Source organism: Colletotrichum navitas, assembly GCF_030913465.1.
Source record: "Colletotrichum navitas strain CBS 125086 chromosome Unknown LY79scaffold_28, whole genome shotgun sequence".
NCBI lineage: Eukaryota > Fungi > Ascomycota > Sordariomycetes > Glomerellales > Glomerellaceae > Colletotrichum > Colletotrichum navitas.
In genome coordinates this window covers 369,887-391,673 of record NW_026850574.1, presented here as the reverse complement: position 1 = coordinate 391,673, position 21,787 = coordinate 369,887, and the positions used below count along the sequence as shown (strand labels likewise).

The following is a 21,787-nucleotide window of genomic DNA, read 5'->3' as shown; positions in this document are numbered from 1 at the left end:
CCTACCGCGACTTCAAATAATCAAGGTTGAAACGCGCCAAGCACCTATGCCTACACCTGTAGGCTTTCTGACTCAAGGTGACTACCCGGTGGTAACTTAGTCAGCGCTGTGAGCTAAATACCCCCTCCTTACAGAGGGGGCGAAGAAAGGGGGGTTGCAGTGAGAAAAGGGGGGTTACACCCACATCACAAATACCCTCACTTTTACGTGCATTATATAGTATCCCCTCAGGAGCAGTAAGGCCCTATCTCTACAGTAGGCATTTACGCCTATTTTTACCTATGCTAAAGGTACTAGATATTTCCCTCTTTACAAAGAGCCACATTACAAGTAAAGTACTTATAACAAGACTTTCTTTGCTATAGGCAAGTAACACTATTCCTAGATATTTTACATTTATAATGTATCTGTACTTATTTGTTACATTACGGCAGTCTGAACTTTTGACATAGAGGTATTCCTAGAATTAGGAGACCCTGCACTTTGATTCTGCTAAATACTAAGCAACACAAAAAATCATGAAAATCTATGTTCTAAGCCGTAATTACACCCAGCGCTTATTATTACATACAATCCAACAGACCAGGAGTCTTTTATGTGAAAAGAAGCTTAGTGTCAAAGTCCCTTTTGCGATTGAAATGACGGTATCGCACAGGCCCATGGGACAGCCCCTTTAATCTCCTCTTTGCCCTCGATATAGTTGAAAACCGGCGTGTTGGCTGCAATACTTGCGATACGGTTGACGAATAACTTTTGCACCAGCTGAAGCGAGAAAATATAGAGGTCCAGGACTTTGAGTAGAAAAGTGTCCCAGGTTGCTGTTGCCGTTGCGCCGCCAGATAGCCTGCAAGTAGACGCCACTGCCTCCTGGCGAGTGTTTTGGTACTCGAGAAACGCGGTGGCAAGCTCGTCGGTGGAAGGAGCCTGGGAAGAGGCGAAGGCCTGGTTCAGCTTGTTAGCCAGGACCACAACATCGATGATGCCGTTATTGCAGCCAGCCCCGGTCGAAGGCGTGAACTTGTGGGCGGCGTCGCCCACAAGGACAGCCCGACCCCCGTGGGTCCAGTTCGGGGCTACTCCCTCCTCGAGATTGACAAGGCCTGATTGTTGTTTCTGCGCGTAAGCCTCGCGCAAAGTCAGGCTGGCCCCGTTGGTCAGCGGCAGATGGCCCCACTTGGCTACAAAAGCGGCTTCATCGTCGGCCGTGTAGCGGCGGGGATGGCGTGTAGGCTCTTCCAATTTCTCGTAGACGCCCACGACCGCTGTTTCCTCGCCCGCAAAATACTGCGTCGTAGCCAGGGGCCCATGAGACTCGCTAGCATCTCCGGCCACAACACCAGGCAACATCGGGAACCGGACCCAGAGACAGCGATAGGTGGTGAGGAAAGGCTCCTCCTGTCCTGCTGCCTTCTGAGCCGCTTCGTCTTTCACCTCATCCTGGCTCGCCATGGCGTCGATGTATTTTCGGACGGCACTGTAAGTGCCATCGGCACCAATCACCATGGACCCCAAGTATGAGGTTCCGTCTGCACAATGCACGGCGACTCCCGTCTCAGTTGTGCGGATGTGTGACACCTTCTTGTTGGTATGCAACTTCGACGCAGTCTCGGCGGGAAGAGAGTCCCAAAGGACCTGCATCAGGTCATGGCGACTGATGACTCGCGGATATTCACCATGGCTAGAAGGGGTGTCAGCAAGGCCACAACCACGCGTCTCGCGTCATGTAACACGCACTTCTGCTGGACGTAAGTGAAAAACATGGTGTCTCCAATATTCCGTCCCTGATGGTCAAACCGCCTGAACTTGGCAAGCGGGGAGCTGACTTTGTTCAAGGCAGGCAGAATGCCGAACTGGCTAAGAGCTCGGAGGCCAGTTGGTGACAAGACCAAATTTGATCCAGCGTCCAGAACAATGGTAGATCGGCTCTCGAGCAGGACGAAGTCGATGCCTGCTCTGGAGAGGGCGTGGGCGGCAGTCATACCGACGGGCCCGCCGCCGACCACGATGACTGGGGAAGCAGCTGCGCTCATAACGAATTAATGAGGTCAGGGTTGTTGGGGAAATATGATTTGAGAGGGTCTGTAGAGTGCGACTTTGTTATAGATACATCAAGGGCGGTAGAAAACGTGTCGACAGTCTAATCTTTATATAGACGTTTATCTGTAACGTACATGCATAGTGAGCGAGCCACTCTATGGAAAATGGAGACATTTTTTGTGTGCTGCACGCAAGAACGCTGTTATGCAATTGCTGAGGAGCTCTAACAACTTCATAACAGCGTTTTTGCCTGCAGCACACCCAAAAATGTCTCCATTTTTCATAGAGTAGCTCCCTTACTATGTCGGCTTGCTTACTCCGTACTATGCATCTACGTTAGTTGAAATTCAGTGCCCCTGTGAAAGCAAGTGTCAAAGCAGTACCAAGGCCTTATGACCCACACGTTTGCCTTGGCCCTGCCCTTTGGTCAAGGTTTATTAACCTGGCATCTCCGTCCTGGATACATGGAACCAGTTAGGTGCAAGAATCCTGATCAAGCCTGCACAACTTATGTGGGGCGTAAAAGGAATGCCTCGGCACGGCGCTAGGATTGTCGTACTCAATATGGGTCGCACCCGCGTAGCAGTCAAAATAAGGCCCCTTTTTGGAGGTTAGTGATAGGAAAACGTAGCACAGTCCGAGGGACAAGACAAAAGGGGATGCCTCGGCTCACTTCGTACGATCAACTCCACAGGGTGATCTCTGGAAGCAGCTGAATGTACGCCCATGCAATGTTTGCTTTGCAGATACTGAGTACGGATAACTATTGGCTCTCCTAAAGCTAAGACAGGCAACCTAGTGCATTTTTAATGCTGTCACGAGGGACCTTTTCGGGTGGGAAAAATCATAGGAAAACGGCTTGAATTATCTTCGTGTGAGACTGCCTTGCCTGACACGTTGATGTATACATCTTCGTAGTAGGGCCGGGTGGATTGCACCGGATTCTCTAATAATCCGGCTCCCGATGACATCCCGCACGGCCGCGCGGTGCTATGAAGGCATCGCGACAAATGCTTAATAAAAACGCTATATTTGAGGTCCTCTTAGCAACTCGTATACTCAATCAAGATCTGGAGGTATCAGACCGAGTGCGGAGTCTTATGGCTAGTTAGAGATGATCGATATTGAGTCAAGCATTAACTGTGTTTGGATATATTGCTCACCCTGCTTGAGAGCTATTTGGACTCAGCGGCAAACACTTGAGGATGGTATCACGTGGACTGAGCTGCCTAGGTCTATGAGAGAAGAAAACAGAAAAGAAAAGAAAACGATCCGATTCAGTTCCTGTTGGTGGAGGAGCCCATGGGTCACGTGACCCACCTCCACCTCCTTCTCGGGCAGCCTCTGCCCACTGTAGGCAGCCCACTTCTAGTCAGCTATACATCACCAATATCAACAGATATTGCCTTACCTTGCTGCTCCCACAGGTTATAAGGCCTAGGTTAATACTAATTAATTTTCTTTACGATTAATTAATTAGCTGCCTTTACTCCTTCTTTTTTGCTTTTTTAAATAGTCTACAGTAATATCTATAAAATGTTGTAATTACTGCCTATATTACTGTTTTAACTGCTTATCTACTATAGTCATGTCACCTCTTAACAACAACAACAAGTAATAAACTTAAAATATTACTCTTACCCTTATCTATACCCCTTCTTACTTAGACGTTAAATAAACAGCAGTAATTTATATAATAATTTAGATATACCCCTTATCCTATAAGGGAAATATATAAAGTTTAATATATTATTAGGCTACTTATAGTCTAAGGGAGACTTTTATCTATATTATATATTATATTATTCTCCTTTACGTTAGTAATTAACTACTATTATAGCTAATAAGGTTAACTACTAAATAGTTATATAGTCTATCCTTAAGCTTAAGGGAAAGTTAAACTAGTTATAATAGTAAGTGCTAGTTAATATATTACTTTATACTACTAGAGTTAAAAAATATATTAATTATAAAGTCCTTTAACTAGTAATTAATACTAATAAGTACAAGAATTAGGAAAATAAATATAATACTACCTATAGTATTATTATTAGCACTTATAACCTTATAATTATTAAGCTTCTTAACATAGGATAAGTTAATAATAGTAACCTATATACTCTTATAAAAACACTTAAGAAGTTTATTCCTAAGGTATCTAAAGATATTATTACTACCTTTATTAACAAGTTTAGTAAAGGTAGTACCTAAGACTATAAAACCCTTTATAATGCCTTTATAAAGGTTTAATACCTCTAAAGCTATATTACTAGCCTCTATAGTAAAAACTTTAACTACTATTAGGCTATTCTTATACTTAACTACTTTAAGGTATAACTACTAGATACCTATAAGTATTACACTAATAATAATAAGACACTTACCTAGGCAAAGGTTATTAAGACTATTTATACTTTTACCTAGGATAAAGAATAGAAAATAGGACTTATTATATACTATAAGAATACTACTAATTTAATAGTAACCTCTTCTAGTGCTAACTAAGGTACTACTTTTACTAAAAATATTACCTATAGTAGTTTTTACCTTTATTATAAAAAAAACTACCTTACTATAAAGTATTAGACTATTTACCTAAAGCTAGTTTTTATTAATTATCTTTATTATAATACTTTTTTTACCTATATAACTAAGTATATCTATAATAAGGATTATAAAAAAGAATTATCTAACTTATTATTAACCTTTGTTTTTATTAAAGAAGCCTTAGGTACTTTTAGTAGCTTCTCTATTACTAGCCTAGCTATAAAGCCTAGCTATATAGTATATATAGCTATTAATAACAAGGTTATTACTACCTCTAATATTATACTAGATTTAGGCTACTTTAACCTTATATTTAACTTATTAACTTACTTTATATTCTATATAGTCTATAGTAACCTTTAACCTTTTACTACTATAAACAGTAATTAAGTGTATCTAGAGGGCAATAGCACTATTTTCTTCTAGACAAAGGATCTAGCTAACCTAACTTAGACTATTAACTAGACTATTAAAGATATTAAGTATAGCCCTCTTAGCCTAGCTAACCTTCTTAGCCTAGGTAAGTTATATAAGGTAGGTATTAAATATAACTATACTACTACTTATATTATTAACACTAAATCTAAGGCCTATTTAGCTACTATTAAATAAATCTTAGATATCTATATTCTTTATATAACTAATAGCCTAACTATACTTATAGTAACTACCTTTAGATTAGCTATAGTTAAAGGCAAGTGCTAACTAACCCTTAAGATAATATATTACTAACTTATTTACACCTATCTATTATAGGTTATTAAGGCCTACTATTAAGTAAGTATATAATTTATATAGGTAAAGATTAATAACTTTTACTATAAGGCCTACTACTTAGCTAAATCTATAAAGCTTATTAGTTATAATACTTTATTATCTTTTACCTTTATAAGTAAAAAAATCTATCTTAACCTTATTAAGGTTAAACCTTTTTTTAAACTTAGTATATAATATACTTTTTACTTTTTTAACTATTATAGTAGTTATTACTAGCTTATTTTATTAAAAACCTATTACTATAAGGTTATTCTTAATACTATTAAGAAGTTTAGTGCTATATTTACTAATATAATAGGTCTCTTAATTAAAGGTTAAATATATAATAATACACTTAAGCTTAAGAAAGTACTTTATAACCTTTTCTTTAAAAGCACTTAACTTTACTTAACTACTACTTATACTTTATTAATAAATAGTATAATTAAATATACTAGCTATACCTTTATAGAGGCTACTTATACTTTACTTATTAATAATAACTTACTAAAGGATCTCTAGGACTATACACTTAACACTATAGTCTAGATCTTTAACCTACTACTATAGTTAACTAAGGGTAAAATAAGCCTTTATAAGATTATTACCTATAAGCTTAACCTTACTACTAACTAAGAACCTCCTTAAATTAAACACCTTTATACCTTTAGTTATATTATATATATATATAAGAAGAGTAGTAAGTGCCCCCTTTATTCTATAAAAATAGAACCTTATATAATAAAAGGTTACCTTATTAGCTATAGCTCTTTATATAGTTATATTTACTATATTTATATCTTTAATTAAAAGTAAGTTATCTATTACTATAATATTTATTTTTATAAAAAAAAAAAAAGACTATTTTTTACCTTATTACTAATATAAATATCCTAGTAAATACTAACTATAATATACTCTTTAATAAGCTTAACCTCTAGATTTAGTTTCCTAGCTAAGTCCTTAATTCTTACCTACTAGTTACTAAGACCCTATAAAACTAGTAGGCTAACTAAACTAATAGTAGCACTATTAATAGTAAGTGTATTAATAATACTACCTATATAACTTTACTCCTAGAAGACACTACTACACCTATCTTATTACTTACTAATAAATAGCCTATAAATAAACACCTAAATAAATAAAATAATAACTTTACTAATAATAAGTTTTATAAGGTTATTTAATAAGAGGCTAACTACTTTCCTCTAGTTATAAAGAAGAATAAGCTAGACCTTATTATTAAGGCCTTTACTACTATATCTACTACTAAGTATATTACTACTAGTTACCTATATTATACTAGTATAGTAAAACTACCTAGCTACTATTATAAGATAGTAGGTATCTAAAACTATAAGAAAAAGTATATCTTTTAGCTAATATTTAGGTACACTAAGATAGTTAAAGTTACTTTATTAGTACCTTTATAGTAGCTATATTATTAAAAGTACTACCTACTAGTTATAATATACTTATTACCTTTAAGAAGGCAAAGGAAGGCCTATACTAGCACTATTAGAAATAAGCCTATAATACTAAGATCTAATAGTTTAATAATAAAGAGGTATATACCTTTATTAACCCTTTAACTAAAGCTAAAGTACTACTAGGTAAATAAGTATTTAATATTAAGACTAATATAAATAATAAAATTATATACTTTAAGGCCTAATAAGTAGTTTATAATAACTTTAAGTAAAGTAATTAGTTATTATAAGAGGTATATATAGCTATAGCTACTACTACTACTATTTACCTCTTTTTTACTATTATTACTCTTTATAAATTAAAGTATAAGATATATAACTTTAATACTACCTTTTTTACTACCTTTATTCCTACTAGTACTAATGTCTATATTAAATAACCTACTAGTTATACTACTACTAATAATAAAGTCTAGTTACTCTAAAAGGCTCTCTATAGTCTATATAAGTTACTACTATAGTAGTTTATACTTATTAAAAGTAAAATAGAGAAAATTAGCTTTTAGCTAGTTAAAGGGGAAATCTACCTCTTCTATAATAAAGACCTTAATGCCTATGCCTTAATATATATTAATAATAATATAGTAGCTATACTTACTACTAAGACAACTAGGAAAATATATAATATACTTACTAAGGTCTACTTACTAAAGGACCTTAGTAAGGCCTCTTAATTTCTTAGCTTCTAGATTTAGTACTTTACTATTAACAAGATTTATATTAATTAATATAAGTATACTAAAGGTATACTTTATTACTTTAGCTATAGTAACCTCTAGCTAGTTAAAACCTTATTGCTTACTAACTAGGACCTTCTTATTACTTAAAGTAAAAATAACTACACTAAAGCTAACTAATAGCTCTATATTAAATAAACTAACTACCTTAACTAGTTAGCTACTAGTATATACCTAGATATTACTTTTATAGTTAGTAAACTCTCTTAGGCTAATACTAGCCTATTACTTACTTATTAAGTAGCTATTAAGTACTTTTTTTACTACCTTAAAGGCACTACCTATTATAGTATTTTATTTAGTAAACTTAACTTTTTTACTAATATTAGCCTTTATACTATAGTAAATACTTCTTTTACTAATAATTACCTATTATAGGTATCTATAGGTAGTTATATTATTTACTTTACTAGCTTACTAGTAGCTTAAAAGTCTAAGTAATAAACCTTTATTACTTTAAGCTTTACTAAGGTAAAGTTTATTAACCTTACGCTAGTAGTAATTACTATAAAGTAGATTTATTACTATACTAAATAGCTCCTTAGCTAACTACTAGATACTTTAACTATCCTCTTTACTAATAGTACTAATATAATAGTTAATATTATAAATCCCCTTAATAAAGTATAAACTTAAAGTATTAATATCTAATATAAATAAATAATCTAAGAGGTTTATACTTATAAAAATATTACTCTCTAACTTATTTATAGTACTAAAATAGCTACTAATAGCCTTATAAAGGCACTAGCCTTAAATAAACATAAGGATTTTATTAGACTACTAGGTATAGTAAATAAGTTAAATTAATAGGTTATATATATATATAGATAGACTATATAGATAATAAGTTATATAGATTATATAAGCTTATTAGTATATAGATAAATTATTACTAGACTAATAAGTAAATTACTAGCTTTTTACTAAAGTTATTATATACTTTAAAAACTCCTTAGATTTAGAGGATTTAGGGTTAGGTAGTTATTTGCCCCTATTGTTACAGTATATAGGAGTAGGCTAGCAGAGCCTGAGGGGGAGTGTTGGTGGAGGAGCCCATGGGTCACGTGACCCACCTCCACCTCCTTCTCAGGCAGCCTCTGCCCACTGTAGGCAGCCCACTTCTAGTCAGCTACACATCACCAATATCAACGGATATTGCCTCACCTTGCTGCTCCCACAGTTCCTGAACCACGCTTGCGATAGAGTGGTTACGATCTTTAACGGGGACCATTATACTTTGAGATTCAAAATGCACCCAGGTTTCTGAGGACACTTTCAGATGACATTCGAGAAGACTTATACCAGTAGAAGCGCGTGTTAGGAATCAGCGATATAACTGCCGCCGATTTAACTTTGCCGTTGGAAATTGTCAACTGTTCTTAGACTGAAGGTCATCTTATTATGTTTGAGACGTACGTACCGGGGATATTAGATCTGATTCCGCAAACGTGATCTACCCTCAATATACCGTGATATGTATTAGTAGCCCGCGCAATCTTACATGACACAACATGGTTGACTAGGCTTGAAGTCATGTGGCCTGGAATGTAGTAGAATATTCAAGTCAAATATATTCTCCTATGTACCGACAAATAAACCCAAACGCATTTCTTCACCATTTCTGAGGTAAAAAGTTATGTTACGCTGAGAGCCTATGAGCGCTACAAAAAGTTTCTCAGGCTCTTTGCAACCCCCTCTGCATTCTCAAAAACATGCCAATGTCCCGCGTTCTCCAACACCATATAGTTCGAGCTGCTGATTCTGCGAGCATACTCCTCGGCCAATTTGGGTGGCGAGACGGGATCGTCCTTTCCAGTGACGATAGCTGTGTCCGCTGTCAGGGCCTCCAGATCTAGAGACTCGTCGAACTGAGCAAGTGCTGAACACGCCTTTGCATACCCCTCAGGAACTTGTACCAGGAGACTCAACCTTGTGGCGACTATAGCAAGAGGATTCGTTCTCTGACTACAATGTGAAAGCTGCGTCGATATGATTTGATCGGCGATCCCGCCCATGCCATGGCTTCGCACTCGATTTGCTTCATAGGCCCAAGCCTCTGCCTGGTTTTTCGGGATGGGCAACGGTGGAGGGCCGAGAAGTACCAGTTTCTTGACCAAACTCGGATGCGTGAGTGCGAACTTTATGGCCACGAGTCACCCCATAGAATGAGCTATCAACGTTGCTGGAAATTGAATTGACGCCTCTGCCAAATCGAAAACATCCAACAGCCTTTCAGCTAGAGTATCTATGGTGATTCTATGAAGAGGATGCGGTGGAGTAATGCCATGTCCCTCTATGTCGTAAACATGTGCAGAAACTGAGCTAGGAAGCAACAGTGTCGAGATGAGCGGGAGCCAACAGTCTTTGGCGCCGCCTAGGCCATGGACAAAGATCACAGCTTCCTTCCCCGTACCTAAACGCTGGTATCCTAGAAGCTTGTCCTTTGAGCTCAAGCTGGCTTGGCCGAGGTTTGATCTTTCCCCATTTGTGAGTCGAAAGTTTGACATTGATCCAGGTCCAGACTGCGGCATAGGATAGTCTCTCTCGTTCTGCCCGGCAACCTTGTTCGCCAGAGTTCCAAGCCCAGCCACTGTGATTGTGACCTCGTCACCGACTTTAAGGAATACCGGAGGGCTTCGACCGATTCCTACACCAGCGGGTTTGATTTTTGATCAGTATCATCACAGAGTGGTCCAAAGATGGGGGGTTCTTTTTGAAGCTTACTGTGCCGGTTGCAATGATGTCGCCCGGTTGCAGGGTTTGTCCAGCTGACAATGTACTGACAAGGCAAGGAATGGAAAACATCAGATCTTGGTTTGTCGCATCTTGGCGCAACTCGCCGTTGACCCTGGTTTGCAATCTCAAAAATCGACCCCCATCTGGCAAATCCTCCTTTTTTACAGCAATCGGACCCTGGTTGAGCATGGTTAGTTTCATATCATGAAATCTCGTTGCCGATGATGCTTACCATTGGACAGAAAGTATCTGGCGATTTACCAATGTAAAATCGCTTATGGTCGCGCTGTCTCTCTCTGGCTGTCACATCGTTGATTATGGTGTAACCCCAGACATAGTCCCAAGCATCATTCTCGTGTATTTGGTATCCAGCCCGCCCAATGATGACATCAATCTCCCCTTCGTAATCTGCGCTTTCAGTGAAGCCCTTGTGAATGTAAATATCGTCTCCGTGCGCAGTAATGGAAGTCGCACGCTTGGTGAAAATGACGGGGTGACTGGGCCGATCAACCTTGTCAGAACTGTCATAGCCTGAACTGTTGAACTCCTTGGCATGCTCCATGTAGTTCTTGCCAACAGCGAGAACATCCCGGGCTGAGAGCGGTGGCAGCAGCTTGACATCCTTTGCAGATATCACTGGCCCGGCAGCGATACATCGGCCAGCATCTGCTTCGATAATTAACTTGGTAGAGATTTTCCACAGGAGTTCCAGAGTCGAAACTGAGGGGTTGTATAGTCTGTTTCTCCAGGTCAAAATGGCCAATGCGGGGAACCCAGACGCCCCCCTGCAGGTAGGCGACAAAGTTGGTTAAACCTTCATGATAGCTAGTGATCAGTGGCCTGGTCAAGCCCAGCGTTGTTGAATGTTAGCAGGAATTCGATGAGAGCACCCCAACTCGTGATTGGCGGTGTTGTCAGGATGAAAATTCGATCGATGATACTATTTCCCGCGAATGCCGTCTTAACTAGCGACCCACTTCTCACTGAATGAAACTCAACGACTGAGGGGTTGCTCGTCTACGTGTAAATAATGCCGATGTTCTCTTACGAGATTCCGTCGCTGGTAGCCAGGATATTTCTCGGTTCATCCTGTTCCAAAACGCCAGGCCCGCGTAGCAAGTTAGTCATCAACCCAATCGATGCACAAGTAATATTTGCGTGTGATGATGGATAGTGTATCAACGCCAAAGGATATCTACATTTCCCGGCGAGGCATATAGCAATACCCAAAGATGCGGTTACGACTCTCGAGGCATGCAAAAGAAGACCGCTTCACAACAGTGGCGTTGTTCTCTTCGAACTAGCTTAGCTTAGAGGTGGATATCGTCTCTTAGATCGCACTATGATGGCTCCATTCGCTTATCCAGTCGCTAGGATAGCTCTCAGCTGGGCTTATTCCAGACAGCCGGGTCCGTCTTGGCAGATTCATTCACAGTCCGAGCCATAGTAGAGTATTTGAGCCCAATTTCGTGTTTTGAATTAAAAAAGTAGAAATAGAAAATAAATCTTGGCAAGTCGTAATTTGCGACGTCATCAAGATGCCATAAATTCTTTAGCAGTCATGTAAGGTTGCTATTGTGATGACTAGATGGTATTCACTGGTGAAGTGGATACGCTCCGTTGACTCTGTAAACAATTTTACAGAATATATGTCAAGGGAATTTTTCCTAGACCACATCATGCCGGTAAAATGAATATCTCCCGCATAGCCTATCCGTCTCAAGTAGAACTTCAGGCGCAGGTGCCGAAAAGCGGCTGGCATCCAGTACCACAATGGGCGGTGGTGTCGCCGCAGTAACCATACTCGCTGCAGCAAGTGGTCCCCGGGCAAGTGTAGCCGTTGGCGCCACCGCAAGAGCCGTCGGTACTCACACCGCCGGTCGGAATGGCAGCGGGAGCGCTGGAAGTAGTAGCACTGCCGCCGGAGGCAACGGGGCCAGAAACACCGCATACACCGAAAAGGGGCTGGCAGCCGGCGGCGCAGTAGGCCTGGGAGTAGCCGCAATATCCGTACTCACTGCAGCAAGCACCAGCCTCGCAGACATAACCCTCGGAGCCACCGCAGGCACCACCAGGGCCGATCACGCCGGTAGGAGTAGCGGTGCTAGTGATGGAGACAGTGATCTTAGAAGCGGTGGCGGCGGGAGTCGAAGTGCGCTTGGTCTTGTACCAGTTGGCCTTAGGGTCGCCGAGGCACTCCCCAACGGTGACAGCTCTCAGGTTCTTCTCCTTGATGATTCTCAGGAACTCGGGTACAAGGTACTCAGCGGTGTTTTGGTGAACCTTTAGGATAGTTAGCAATGCTTGATTATATGGACTGTTCAGGATCGATGCGACTAACGTCGTGGGCCAGAGCGATGGATCCACCGGCGTCGACACCCTTCTCGAATATACCGACACTGGTCAGGTTGCCAAGAGGGGCGTTGTTGGCGTAGTCGAGTGAGTCAATATCGGCATGGATGACGTGATACTCCAGAGCCTTGAGGATGGACAAGGTGTTGTCGTTCCAGCTGAAGTAAGGAGGGCGCATGTATGTAGGGTACTTTCCGACGATGTCAATCAGTGTATCCTCGAGGGAAGTCATTTCAGGGATGATGTCGGCATCACCCAGAGTGGCGAGATCAGCGTGGCTGAAGGTGTGAGAGCCGATCTGGTGACCCTCGGCATCCATACGCTTGACGACATCTTGGAAGTCGTTGATGTCGCCAAAGTTTTTGCCGTTGAGGAAGAAAGTAGCCTTGGCACCAGCCTCGGCGAGGAGGTCAAGCACGTGGCCAGTGTAAGTGAAAGGCCCGTCGTCAAAGGTAAGGGCGAAGTCGCCAGGAACAGTACAGCTGGAGATGGCAACTCCGTAAGGGATGACGGTAGCCGGTGCAGTGGCACTGGAGGCTGCAGAGCTAGAGCTAATGGTTGTGGCGGTATTATTGCTGCCGACGGGCACGGTGGTGCTGGGAATGGCGACGGGTCCAGTGGGAAGAGCGACTCCGGGGATAGTGGTGATAGAAGGAGCAGGAGCAGCTGTGGGAACGGTAATATTCAGAGGAAAGGGGACGTAGGAAGAGCCCGCAGCCGGCTTGCCCGGGTAAGAGGGCACATTGCCAACAGCTAAAGGGGGCTGTGCGGGGCTAGAAGCCGACGGAGCACTGGCATCAGGTCCTGGGTTGGAATCGGAGCCAGGCTTAGAACCTGAGTTGGAATCGGAGCCAGGCTTAGAACCTGAGTTGGAATCGGAGCCAGGCTGAGAGACAGGCTGAGAGCCGGAGTTCGGGCCGGTAGGAGAGCCGTGAGAGCCAGATCCGGTGTTGGGACCAGGTCCAGATTCAGAGCCATGACCCGGCTTAGAGCCTGAGCCTGAGCCTGAGCCTGAGTCCGAGCCTGGGTGTGAGCCACCGTTTCCGGGCTTCGAAGCAGAGCCTGGGTATGAGCCACCGGGGTTCGAGGGGACACCAGGGAAGGTGGTGTTCACAGGATAGGGAGGAAAGTGAAGCTTGGTAGTGCTAGGCGCGGGGACAGGAAGGTCTTCATCGCAGAAGGTCTCGTTCGAGATTTGGCGGCGGAAAGGAGTAGCGGCCGCTCCGGCAACGAGGAGCGACGCGGTAACGGTCTTGAAATACATGGTTATCTGAAAGAAAGACTATTAAATAGTAAAGAATGACTTCGGTATATGCAAAAACGAGTGTGACGCTGTCTTGGTGTAAGACTGACCGTTGGCGGACAGAGAGAGGAAGGATCCCAGGTAAGCCAACACAGCAAGGCACGACCAACCATATAAAATCCCGTCGAGCTTTGCCAAGTCTGCCCTGCATGTTCCCCCGTTTCCTCAGAGGCACCGATGAGGGGCTCGTCTAAACTAACTTCCACCAGGTTCGTCCCGTTTTGATTGCCAAGACTTACGCCCTCCTTCAGATGGTGCACCGCTAACGCACGAAAAGACAGAACCCTGACTAGTCGGCTTGGCAGCAGCAGGCTACCTAGATCGATCGGCTGGGAAATGGCAAGGTAGAAAGAAGAAGCGTCAGACACAGTGGCTGGGGAGATAAGATGACGGTTGTTCGTCGTCTTTGAAACACAGTCTAACAACGGGGATGGGGAAGAGACCAAGAGCCGTGCTCTGCGCCAAGACCGCCCTGGCGGCGGCGGTGATGGCGAGACCTCATGACGGTGACCCATGAGAAACATCGACAACATCACCTTACCATTTACATGGAGATGCCAAGATCCCCAATTTCAAACTTTCCCCGCTGATTTGAGTTCACGAGTCGTTCTTGGTTAATCTCAAGAGTTTCAAGCGACCAATCAGACCTCACGTGACTCGGCTTTAATTGACCCATACGGAGTACAATGTCCTATAACTAACTTTGCGCTACCATGTGCGCGCACATTGCCCGACGAGTTCGGCACTCCGCGCTCTCCTATTCGTCCGCCCACGGACAGACGAAAACACCCGAAGCTTAAGCGAGGCGGAAGGGTTCATTCTTGCTCGGCCACGCGTGGAGTCGTCTATCGCATGAGTCATCTGTATAAGATGAAGACTGCGGCCTCGGCCTGGTTCCCGTAAGTGATGTGGTCCCGAGTTTGAATACTGGGTCTTATAGCGCTCCTCTACAAAGGACGACTGAGGACTTAGCACAATATTGGTTTAAGATGACCACCACCCCGATGAAAATGTCTGTTTCCATCATCTCATCACGTTGGCGAGGTGCAATTTGGACCCCCCTGCCACGCTCCTCATCTAGTTCGAAGAGGGATTTATTCCTGCAGCTGCTGCCTACACAGCCTCTGCAATAACAACCAAAGTTCTTCCTAGTATCCGTATGATTGACTGCCTAACGCGGATGGGGCAATAGAGTGGGGTAATATTAGAGAGGGGCGTAAGGTCCAGACATCATCGACAGGGCCCGCATGCAAGGGTCTTAAGATGACGGACAACGGGGTGACGGAAGAGGCTGCACTAATATGTCAGGGGCAGAGAACGGGTCGGCAGCTTGTTATTAGTTGGAGCAGCAAGTTGGTCGCAAGGTTCCAATTTCCTTGGTCCAACAGCACAGGCGTTCGATCCTACGGTCCAGACTACATGCTGACTGTGTGCGTCCGTTTTTTTCCTTTTTTTTTTCTTTTTTTTCTTTTTTTTCATCTCCCTTTGCTTCTTCAGAGAGGAGCAAGACTCGGGTGCGTTGTCGGGGCTGGCATTCGCTAGCGTGTCCTCGTCTTGTCCAAGACCTCAAAAAGGCTTGCTTCCATCTCCCATGTCAACGTTGATTGGCCAAAAAACGGTGCACGAGTGGCAGCTGAAATGCGTTGGTTTTTTCTCCAGATGTCAGCTTGCCCGGCAGAGTAATTAAGCCTTCTTGCCGCATCCCACCTGGCCGCAATTCGTCTTGGCGCATACGTACTATGTTCAGCGTCATCCGACAGTGGGCCCAGGCGAACCCGGTCGCACGTTTTGTGAAAGAAAGTCCCGTCGGCGTAATGCTACCCACACAAGAGGGGTTTGGCTCTACCAGTTGTGTAACACACCATGTGTGCGTATGCAAAATCCTCGACAATGCTAGAGTTCAAAACATCCAAAGTTTATTGTAATGCCACTAACAACCCCACAGTGGGACAACAACACCAATATTGAACATTAATTCAGATTAGTTCGGTAAGAAGTCTATAGCAAAAGCGCCATGAGGGATAGCCGATGATGAACAGCAATCACATTTAGCTCTCTAATATGTACCAATCTGCACTTAGGGGTATATATATAACAGATCCCCAATTCTTGGATCGTGTACATATATCCAAGGCTGACTCTCGCTGTTGTCCTGCCAGTCGCATCTCGTGAAAAAGAAAAAAATCAGCAATTAAACCAATCAGCAATAAATTCAGGTGTATAATATGTAGTTCTTCTGCGAATGAGTATAGTCAATGACTCAATTGTATATTAGTGTCGTCGGAGCCATCGGACTATCAAGGCCCTTGATTGGAATGCGCGAATCATCTAGCGCGCCACGACCTCCCTTATCCATCCCACTATTTGCCTTATCGAATCACTTGAAGGACTATAAGGCACTGTACTCTTCTTACTCAGACGGTCGTTGCAACACTGCTCCATCTTTGCATCCTGTTGTTAGAACAAGACTACATATACGGACCCGGTGGACGAAATCTCCTGTGTACCTCCCAAGAGTTTACACTCAAGGACCAGTCTTCCCCTAGCTTCGTTCCTCAGCTTTATAGACGTAAGGGTTTTGTTGATAATATCACTACCCCTCCCCCGGGGTTCTAAACGTCAGCATAATAAATGACTCAGAAGACCACAAAAGGGTTGCTTTCCTTGAAATCTCAGAGAGAGGATACCTCTACAGAACTATTTAACCTCTTAGGTATATCTCCAGAGTGATATTGTTGACATGTAAAAGTACTTACTCTTACACAATATTTACTAGTAGGAACAGAATGTGCCTTTTAATACTGTTGGATATAATTACGTGGGCTTCTGATAAGCTAACATATAGAACCCTGGCGGGGCCAGCGGCCGCCCGTGTTGCTGGAAGTTCCTGACTCGCCGCTCGTCTACTGGCTTCCAATTCGTGCTTTGTCATAAGCCTTCAGTTTCTTAAGTGTTGATAAAGATTAGTGGAGAAGAATCAGCACGTAATTTTGGTGAGCTGGACCTTCACCACAAGCGTCCGTCCCATTGACGATCCCAGCCATTGCGGCCATGTCACATGCAGGTGAGAATGTCATACGTATGCTGTCCATCATGGGGCGCTCTCCACGCGTCTCAAATACGCACGTCTCGCAGAGTAGCCCCAGAGGCCATCGACATATTGGGAACATATGAGTCAATCAGAAATCTCAAATCGAGATGACGCTTGCAAACCCCACATGTTAAAATTCAACTCAAACTCCTTGAGATATGAGATAGTTTTGAAGTTCTGGCGTTTGAAACTACGGATCACTGTCAGCATAAAGGTTGAGGGGCTGATGTATTCCCGAGTAGTATAAGGTTCAAACCTGGTCTGTATAGCTAAAAACTTTCTGTATTTGTATATTTATATAGAAGGCCTGCGAAACAAATAATCATTTGCGCCCCCAACTCTCACTGAGATCTCACTAGGCTATGCCAGCGATTTCGGCAAAGCGTGTGGAACTGCTGATGTGCGGTCAACTGTTATACCAAGTGCAGCACTTCATTGGTAGACATCAGTTACCCTTACTCATCGTTAGACACCGGCGATGGAGCCGGGGATGGATGTCGTTTTGAATCGGCACATTGTCGATTCCGTGGTGCAGCATATAGAGATATAGACATCAACAGAGTAGACACATGTCTTGGCAATCAAAGATCGAGGGAATTTGAAGTTGCCATCAAACAAACATAAAAACTTTAGACTTGGTGGTCCACAACAAAGCTTGGCGAATGGAACTCAGATATTCTTACACTTTTAAAATCAAAATCTTTTAGTACCCTACCCCTGGCGAATGTGATGGAGCTTGTACACAATGCTATATATAAGTTCCTATATCAAAATAATGCAGTCAATTCATCTTTTACACAAAAAGAATCGGAATAGAAGGAGACAAGAAGATGTTACAATAGCTTTGACCACTTCCGCATTATATAATAGCACTATTATATGCTATATCATATGGCGGTTTACTCCTTACTTGTATATCTTACCTGTATATATAGGACTATTCTTTCTATACCTATGTTTATAGAATTAAGCCTTTTAAACCTAAATTTTCTAATGCCCTACTGTGTGCTCTAACTCGTGACAGAAGAGTAGGGGTGATTAAGAAGAGTAGCCGAAACCTTCAGCATATTCTCATATCAAAATGGGGAAAAGGCAAAATAGCGAGATTCTATAAACATCTGTTAGTCAATTATCGATTGATCTGTCCCATTTCGTCACACAAGGAAACATAGTGTTCTTTCCACTCAGGAGGTTGGGGCCCCTTAGGCCATCACCGACGCTTTTGTAGATAGCGTGTCAGAACTATATTGGGTATATGTGTGATGAATTGTTCAGAACATAACAGATCAACAATGGTGCTTACGGCACGAACCTTTCCAGTCCAATCCAAACGAAACCGATTCAATGAAAAGGTGTCATGTTGGAATTCCTGTAAGCCTGTAAAGCGATATTATGCACGAATTTGTAACGATTTGCGTATGTGGAGATAAGCCTCGGGGTTTTAGTCACGAATTATCTATTATTCATTTCTCCTTCTACTGGAAGGACTGTAGATGGATTGAATACTCAATCGAAACGATGTAAAAGGACTGAATTGCCTAAGATCTAGCTGGCTGAAAGTAGCCAGTTAGATAGACTTCTGGGCTACTGACTCATGCCTACGAATCGGTGGAAATACTGTTCCAACATCTTCCCTCGCTGTCTTTCTTTCGTTGCTGAGTATAAGTTGCTGCTGGTCTCTCGAGTCCCCATCTATTTGACTCCTTGCCGTTCTTCCAACCCGATGACTCCCGGCCGTATCGCGGAATGTGTACTTGACTAGGCTATCAGACATGTCTCTTGACATAAATTGATATTCCCGTTGCTTTGCTACTATAGAAATAAGACGCCGACCCTCACATGCTCTAATCCTATGGCAGGTCCATGACAGGAATGTGACGAGGGGCAGGTAGACTTGGACATTTCGAAAGACTTGGGGCCCTCAAGACGCACGGATATCCAACCAAATCCAATGCCAAGTTCGATTACCATATTGAAAAGAGAAGACTTCGGCTTCATACATCCTTAGCCATGCCTCTCCCGGACTCGTATGTGCGTACGGCCCAAATTCCGTGAAACACTCGACGGGCCAACCTGCATGCCGCGTATGTCCGTCTCGAGAAAAATCCGACCGGGATCGCGGACGCTAGAATGAGGCTATTATTGCGGAGCACACACGCGACCGTACCTATCATCGTACGCGCCAATGTGCCTCACCTCTTCTCTTCGCTGTCTCCGGGAGTTGCGGCTAGTCGCAGTCGATTGTTCGGTGGTAAGCACAGCATAAGAACAGGGGGGCTTCAGTTTCTTATCTCTTCACCGGAGTCGGGCGGAAGGCGCACAATGGATCTGCTAATACTTGGCCTCTCTCACATCATGATTCGTACCCAATAGCCAAAGAAAGTAAGCCGCCGGTCCAAGTCCAATGAAAGCTTTCAGGTTGGGCTAGAGCAAGAGACGTCACGACTCACGAGAAGACCGCGGACTGTGCTTGATTGCAACTAAGCCATGGTCTGACGCCATGCAAGGCCGTCTGGGCGTGTCGGACACCCAATCGACCCGGTGCCTGCGGACCGTCGGAAGGCCGGCCAGCGAGAAGCTCTTACGACAAAAAATTTCTGGCCCCTCGAATCGATCTATGATTTAGTTATAAGACCCGCCAGTCTGCCGTACGGCGCTTGCCTAGACGTGCGTGCGTGGTGTCAAAACGATCAATTGTTTTTGCCCAGCTCGAGAGCCACTGACTAATACTCTGATACAACCTGTCGCCAACACGTTGAATCGATACCGTGCCTGGTTCTTGACAGTTTTCATTCGAATGGATACATTGCCCGACGGCCTAGTCGCCTTCGGGCCTGAAGCCAACTGCACACTCGAGCTCTGCCCGCTAGAATGGAGCATCCTCCGCTACCAGCCTTCTATTCCCGCTAGCGGCGTGTTCATCGCTTTTTTCGCCTTGGCGTTGATTGTTCATGCAGTCCAGGGTATTAGGTATAAAACATGGGGTTTCACAGCCAGCATGATCTGCGGTTGCATCTTGGAAATCGTCGGTTACGTGGGAAGGCTCATCATCCACGATAACCCATTTGACTTTGATGGCTTCCTTATACAAATCAGTAAGTCGACCTTCCTAGTAAAAGATTGCAATGCCATTCTGCCCTTCCTGCTGCCTCGATATCTTACGATAGACTAATGTGCCTTGCCAGTCTGCATCACCGTGGCCCCGGTCTTCTTCTCTGCTGCCATCTATGTACTTCTATCTCAGACGTAACAATCCAATTCCGTACCATAGATGGTACTGCCGAAACTGACTTTCATATACTCCAGAATCAACTTCCTCGACCGATCGATATCCCGCTTTTCTCCTCGCCTTTTTTACTGGACCTTCATCCCTTTGGACATAGTCTCTCTCGTACTGCAGGCTCTAGGTGGCGCGTTATCGTCTGTCAGCACAACGATAGCCGCAGTGAATCGGGGGGTCAACATCTCACTCGCCGGGTTGGTTTTGCAGGTGGTCGCACTGCTGGTGTTCTGCGGCTTGTTTGCTGACTACATGATCACGTACTCCCGCTCAAAAACTCGGCCTCCAATGAGCCAAAGACTCAAGTTATACTTGTTCTTCCTCAGTCTCGGTACTTTGTTCATTCTTCTAAGATGTGTCTACCGCGTCGTTGAGCTACACGGAGGTTACTTTAGTCACTGGTTTCGCGACCAAGCGTTGTTCATTGCCCTGGAATCAGTGTAAGTCCATGTCGTATCAGTATCTCCCTGTTCAACATTGCTTAACATTATGTAGTGTGATAGTCTTGGCAGTATTATCTTTGAGCATCGGTCACCCAGGGCTCGTGTTTACACGGAGAGAGGATAAGAGACCAACTACGGAGGATCCCCACAGCTTGACCTCCGGGGGTGAAAGCGTTCATGCGGCGAATGAGACCAAATCAGGTACAGAGAGAAAATAGAGCAGTTGAAACTACACCGACATATAGATTGAATACCAGTGTATACAGCTTTGGCTCTGCGAGACATTAATACATTTCCATTCTGAGCCTCCAAGGTCAGATCTGAAGAAGTATTCCACATTTGGCAGGGATTCTCTTGCAACCAGGTTTCTTTCGTGTCATACATTAAGATTTCGAGCAGTTACCATACGTGCATCATCCGCAACTTGTGATTTGTAAGTGATCAAGAATCTCAAGAGTTTCTAGTTCGCCTAATCGCCTTGAAAAACATAATTATCGTCTCAGGTTCCCATTGACATTGGAATAGACCGGATTATTTTTGGAGACTTAATGCAGATCAACAAGAAGCTAGGCTTTGTGCGTGATGCTTTCAGAGAAGCATGGTTTGGTAGCAATGAGCGATATACAGCAGGTGAGCTCTGATACATGTACGCCGTACGGCCAGGACAAATATTCAAGCCAGAGCAGGCATACGGCACCACTGGTTGACTTGAACATCAACAGACTTACAAGGGTCAAAGACAATGATATTCATGGCCTAGAACGCCAGAATCAAGTGAAACATGTAAGCACCTTCAGAACTAAACACATGTGTTACTGGTGCTCATCATTTCGCACCGTCTGGACGGCTGACAGATATACGCACTAATCAGGTTCTTGTCCAAACAAGGCGGGGGGCTGTCAGTCTTCATCAGCTTTCAAGTCAGTAGAGTGTACTTTGCAGAGTAAGATGGCCAAATAACAAACATCACAGGTTCCGACTGACGGGCAAAAGGTTCAAGTCAACAATC

At 43.2% G+C, this 21,787-nt stretch overlaps 5 protein-coding genes across 5 annotated transcripts; 1 reads left to right on the top strand and 4 right to left on the bottom strand.

The window, feature by feature from the left end:
• Positions 1 to 272: 272 nt before the first annotated feature.
• On the bottom strand, positions 273 to 2,373 carry LY79DRAFT_553625 (uncharacterized protein). The gene is made up of 3 exons (XM_060557790.1): positions 1,735 to 2,373; positions 435 to 1,678; positions 273 to 365 (listed from the first exon to the last, which is right to left on the bottom strand). The coding sequence occupies exons 1-2, from the start codon at positions 2,028 to 2,030 to the stop codon at positions 616 to 618; spliced, it is 1,359 nt and encodes a 452-aa protein (XP_060414396.1). The 5' UTR covers positions 2,031 to 2,373; the 3' UTR covers positions 273 to 365; positions 435 to 615.
• A 6,774-nt stretch (positions 2,374 to 9,147) lies between these two features.
• LY79DRAFT_631870 (alpha/beta hydrolase fold protein) lies at positions 9,148 to 9,588 on the bottom strand (the record flags this gene model as incomplete). The annotated part of the gene is made up of 1 exon (XM_060562183.1): positions 9,148 to 9,588. One exon carries the CDS (start codon positions 9,586 to 9,588, stop codon positions 9,235 to 9,237), a length of 354 nt encoding a protein of 117 aa, XP_060414395.1. The 3' UTR covers positions 9,148 to 9,234.
• A 308-nt stretch (positions 9,589 to 9,896) lies between these two features.
• LY79DRAFT_196409 (uncharacterized protein) lies at positions 9,897 to 11,080 on the bottom strand. Its single transcript, XM_060551423.1, has 3 exons — positions 10,542 to 11,080; positions 10,298 to 10,486; positions 9,897 to 10,220 (listed from the first exon to the last, which is right to left on the bottom strand). Exons 1-3 carry the CDS (start codon positions 10,869 to 10,871, stop codon positions 10,023 to 10,025), a joined length of 717 nt encoding a protein of 238 aa, XP_060414394.1. The 5' UTR covers positions 10,872 to 11,080; the 3' UTR covers positions 9,897 to 10,022.
• A 960-nt stretch (positions 11,081 to 12,040) lies between these two features.
• Positions 12,041 to 13,925, bottom strand: LY79DRAFT_590156 (polysaccharide deacetylase; the record flags this gene model as incomplete). The annotated part of the gene is made up of 2 exons (XM_060561113.1): positions 12,041 to 12,592; positions 12,651 to 13,925. 2 exons carry the CDS (start codon positions 13,923 to 13,925, stop codon positions 12,041 to 12,043), a joined length of 1,827 nt encoding a protein of 608 aa, XP_060414393.1.
• Positions 13,926 to 19,852: 5,927 nt separating this feature from the next.
• Positions 19,853 to 20,996, top strand: LY79DRAFT_515127 (parasitic phase-specific protein PSP-1; the record flags this gene model as incomplete). The annotated part of the gene is made up of 4 exons (XM_060554685.1): positions 19,853 to 20,150; positions 20,241 to 20,301; positions 20,362 to 20,775; positions 20,831 to 20,996. The coding sequence occupies 4 exons, from the start codon at positions 19,853 to 19,855 to the stop codon at positions 20,994 to 20,996; spliced, it is 939 nt and encodes a 312-aa protein (XP_060414392.1).
• Between the last annotated feature and the right edge of the window lie 791 nt (positions 20,997 to 21,787).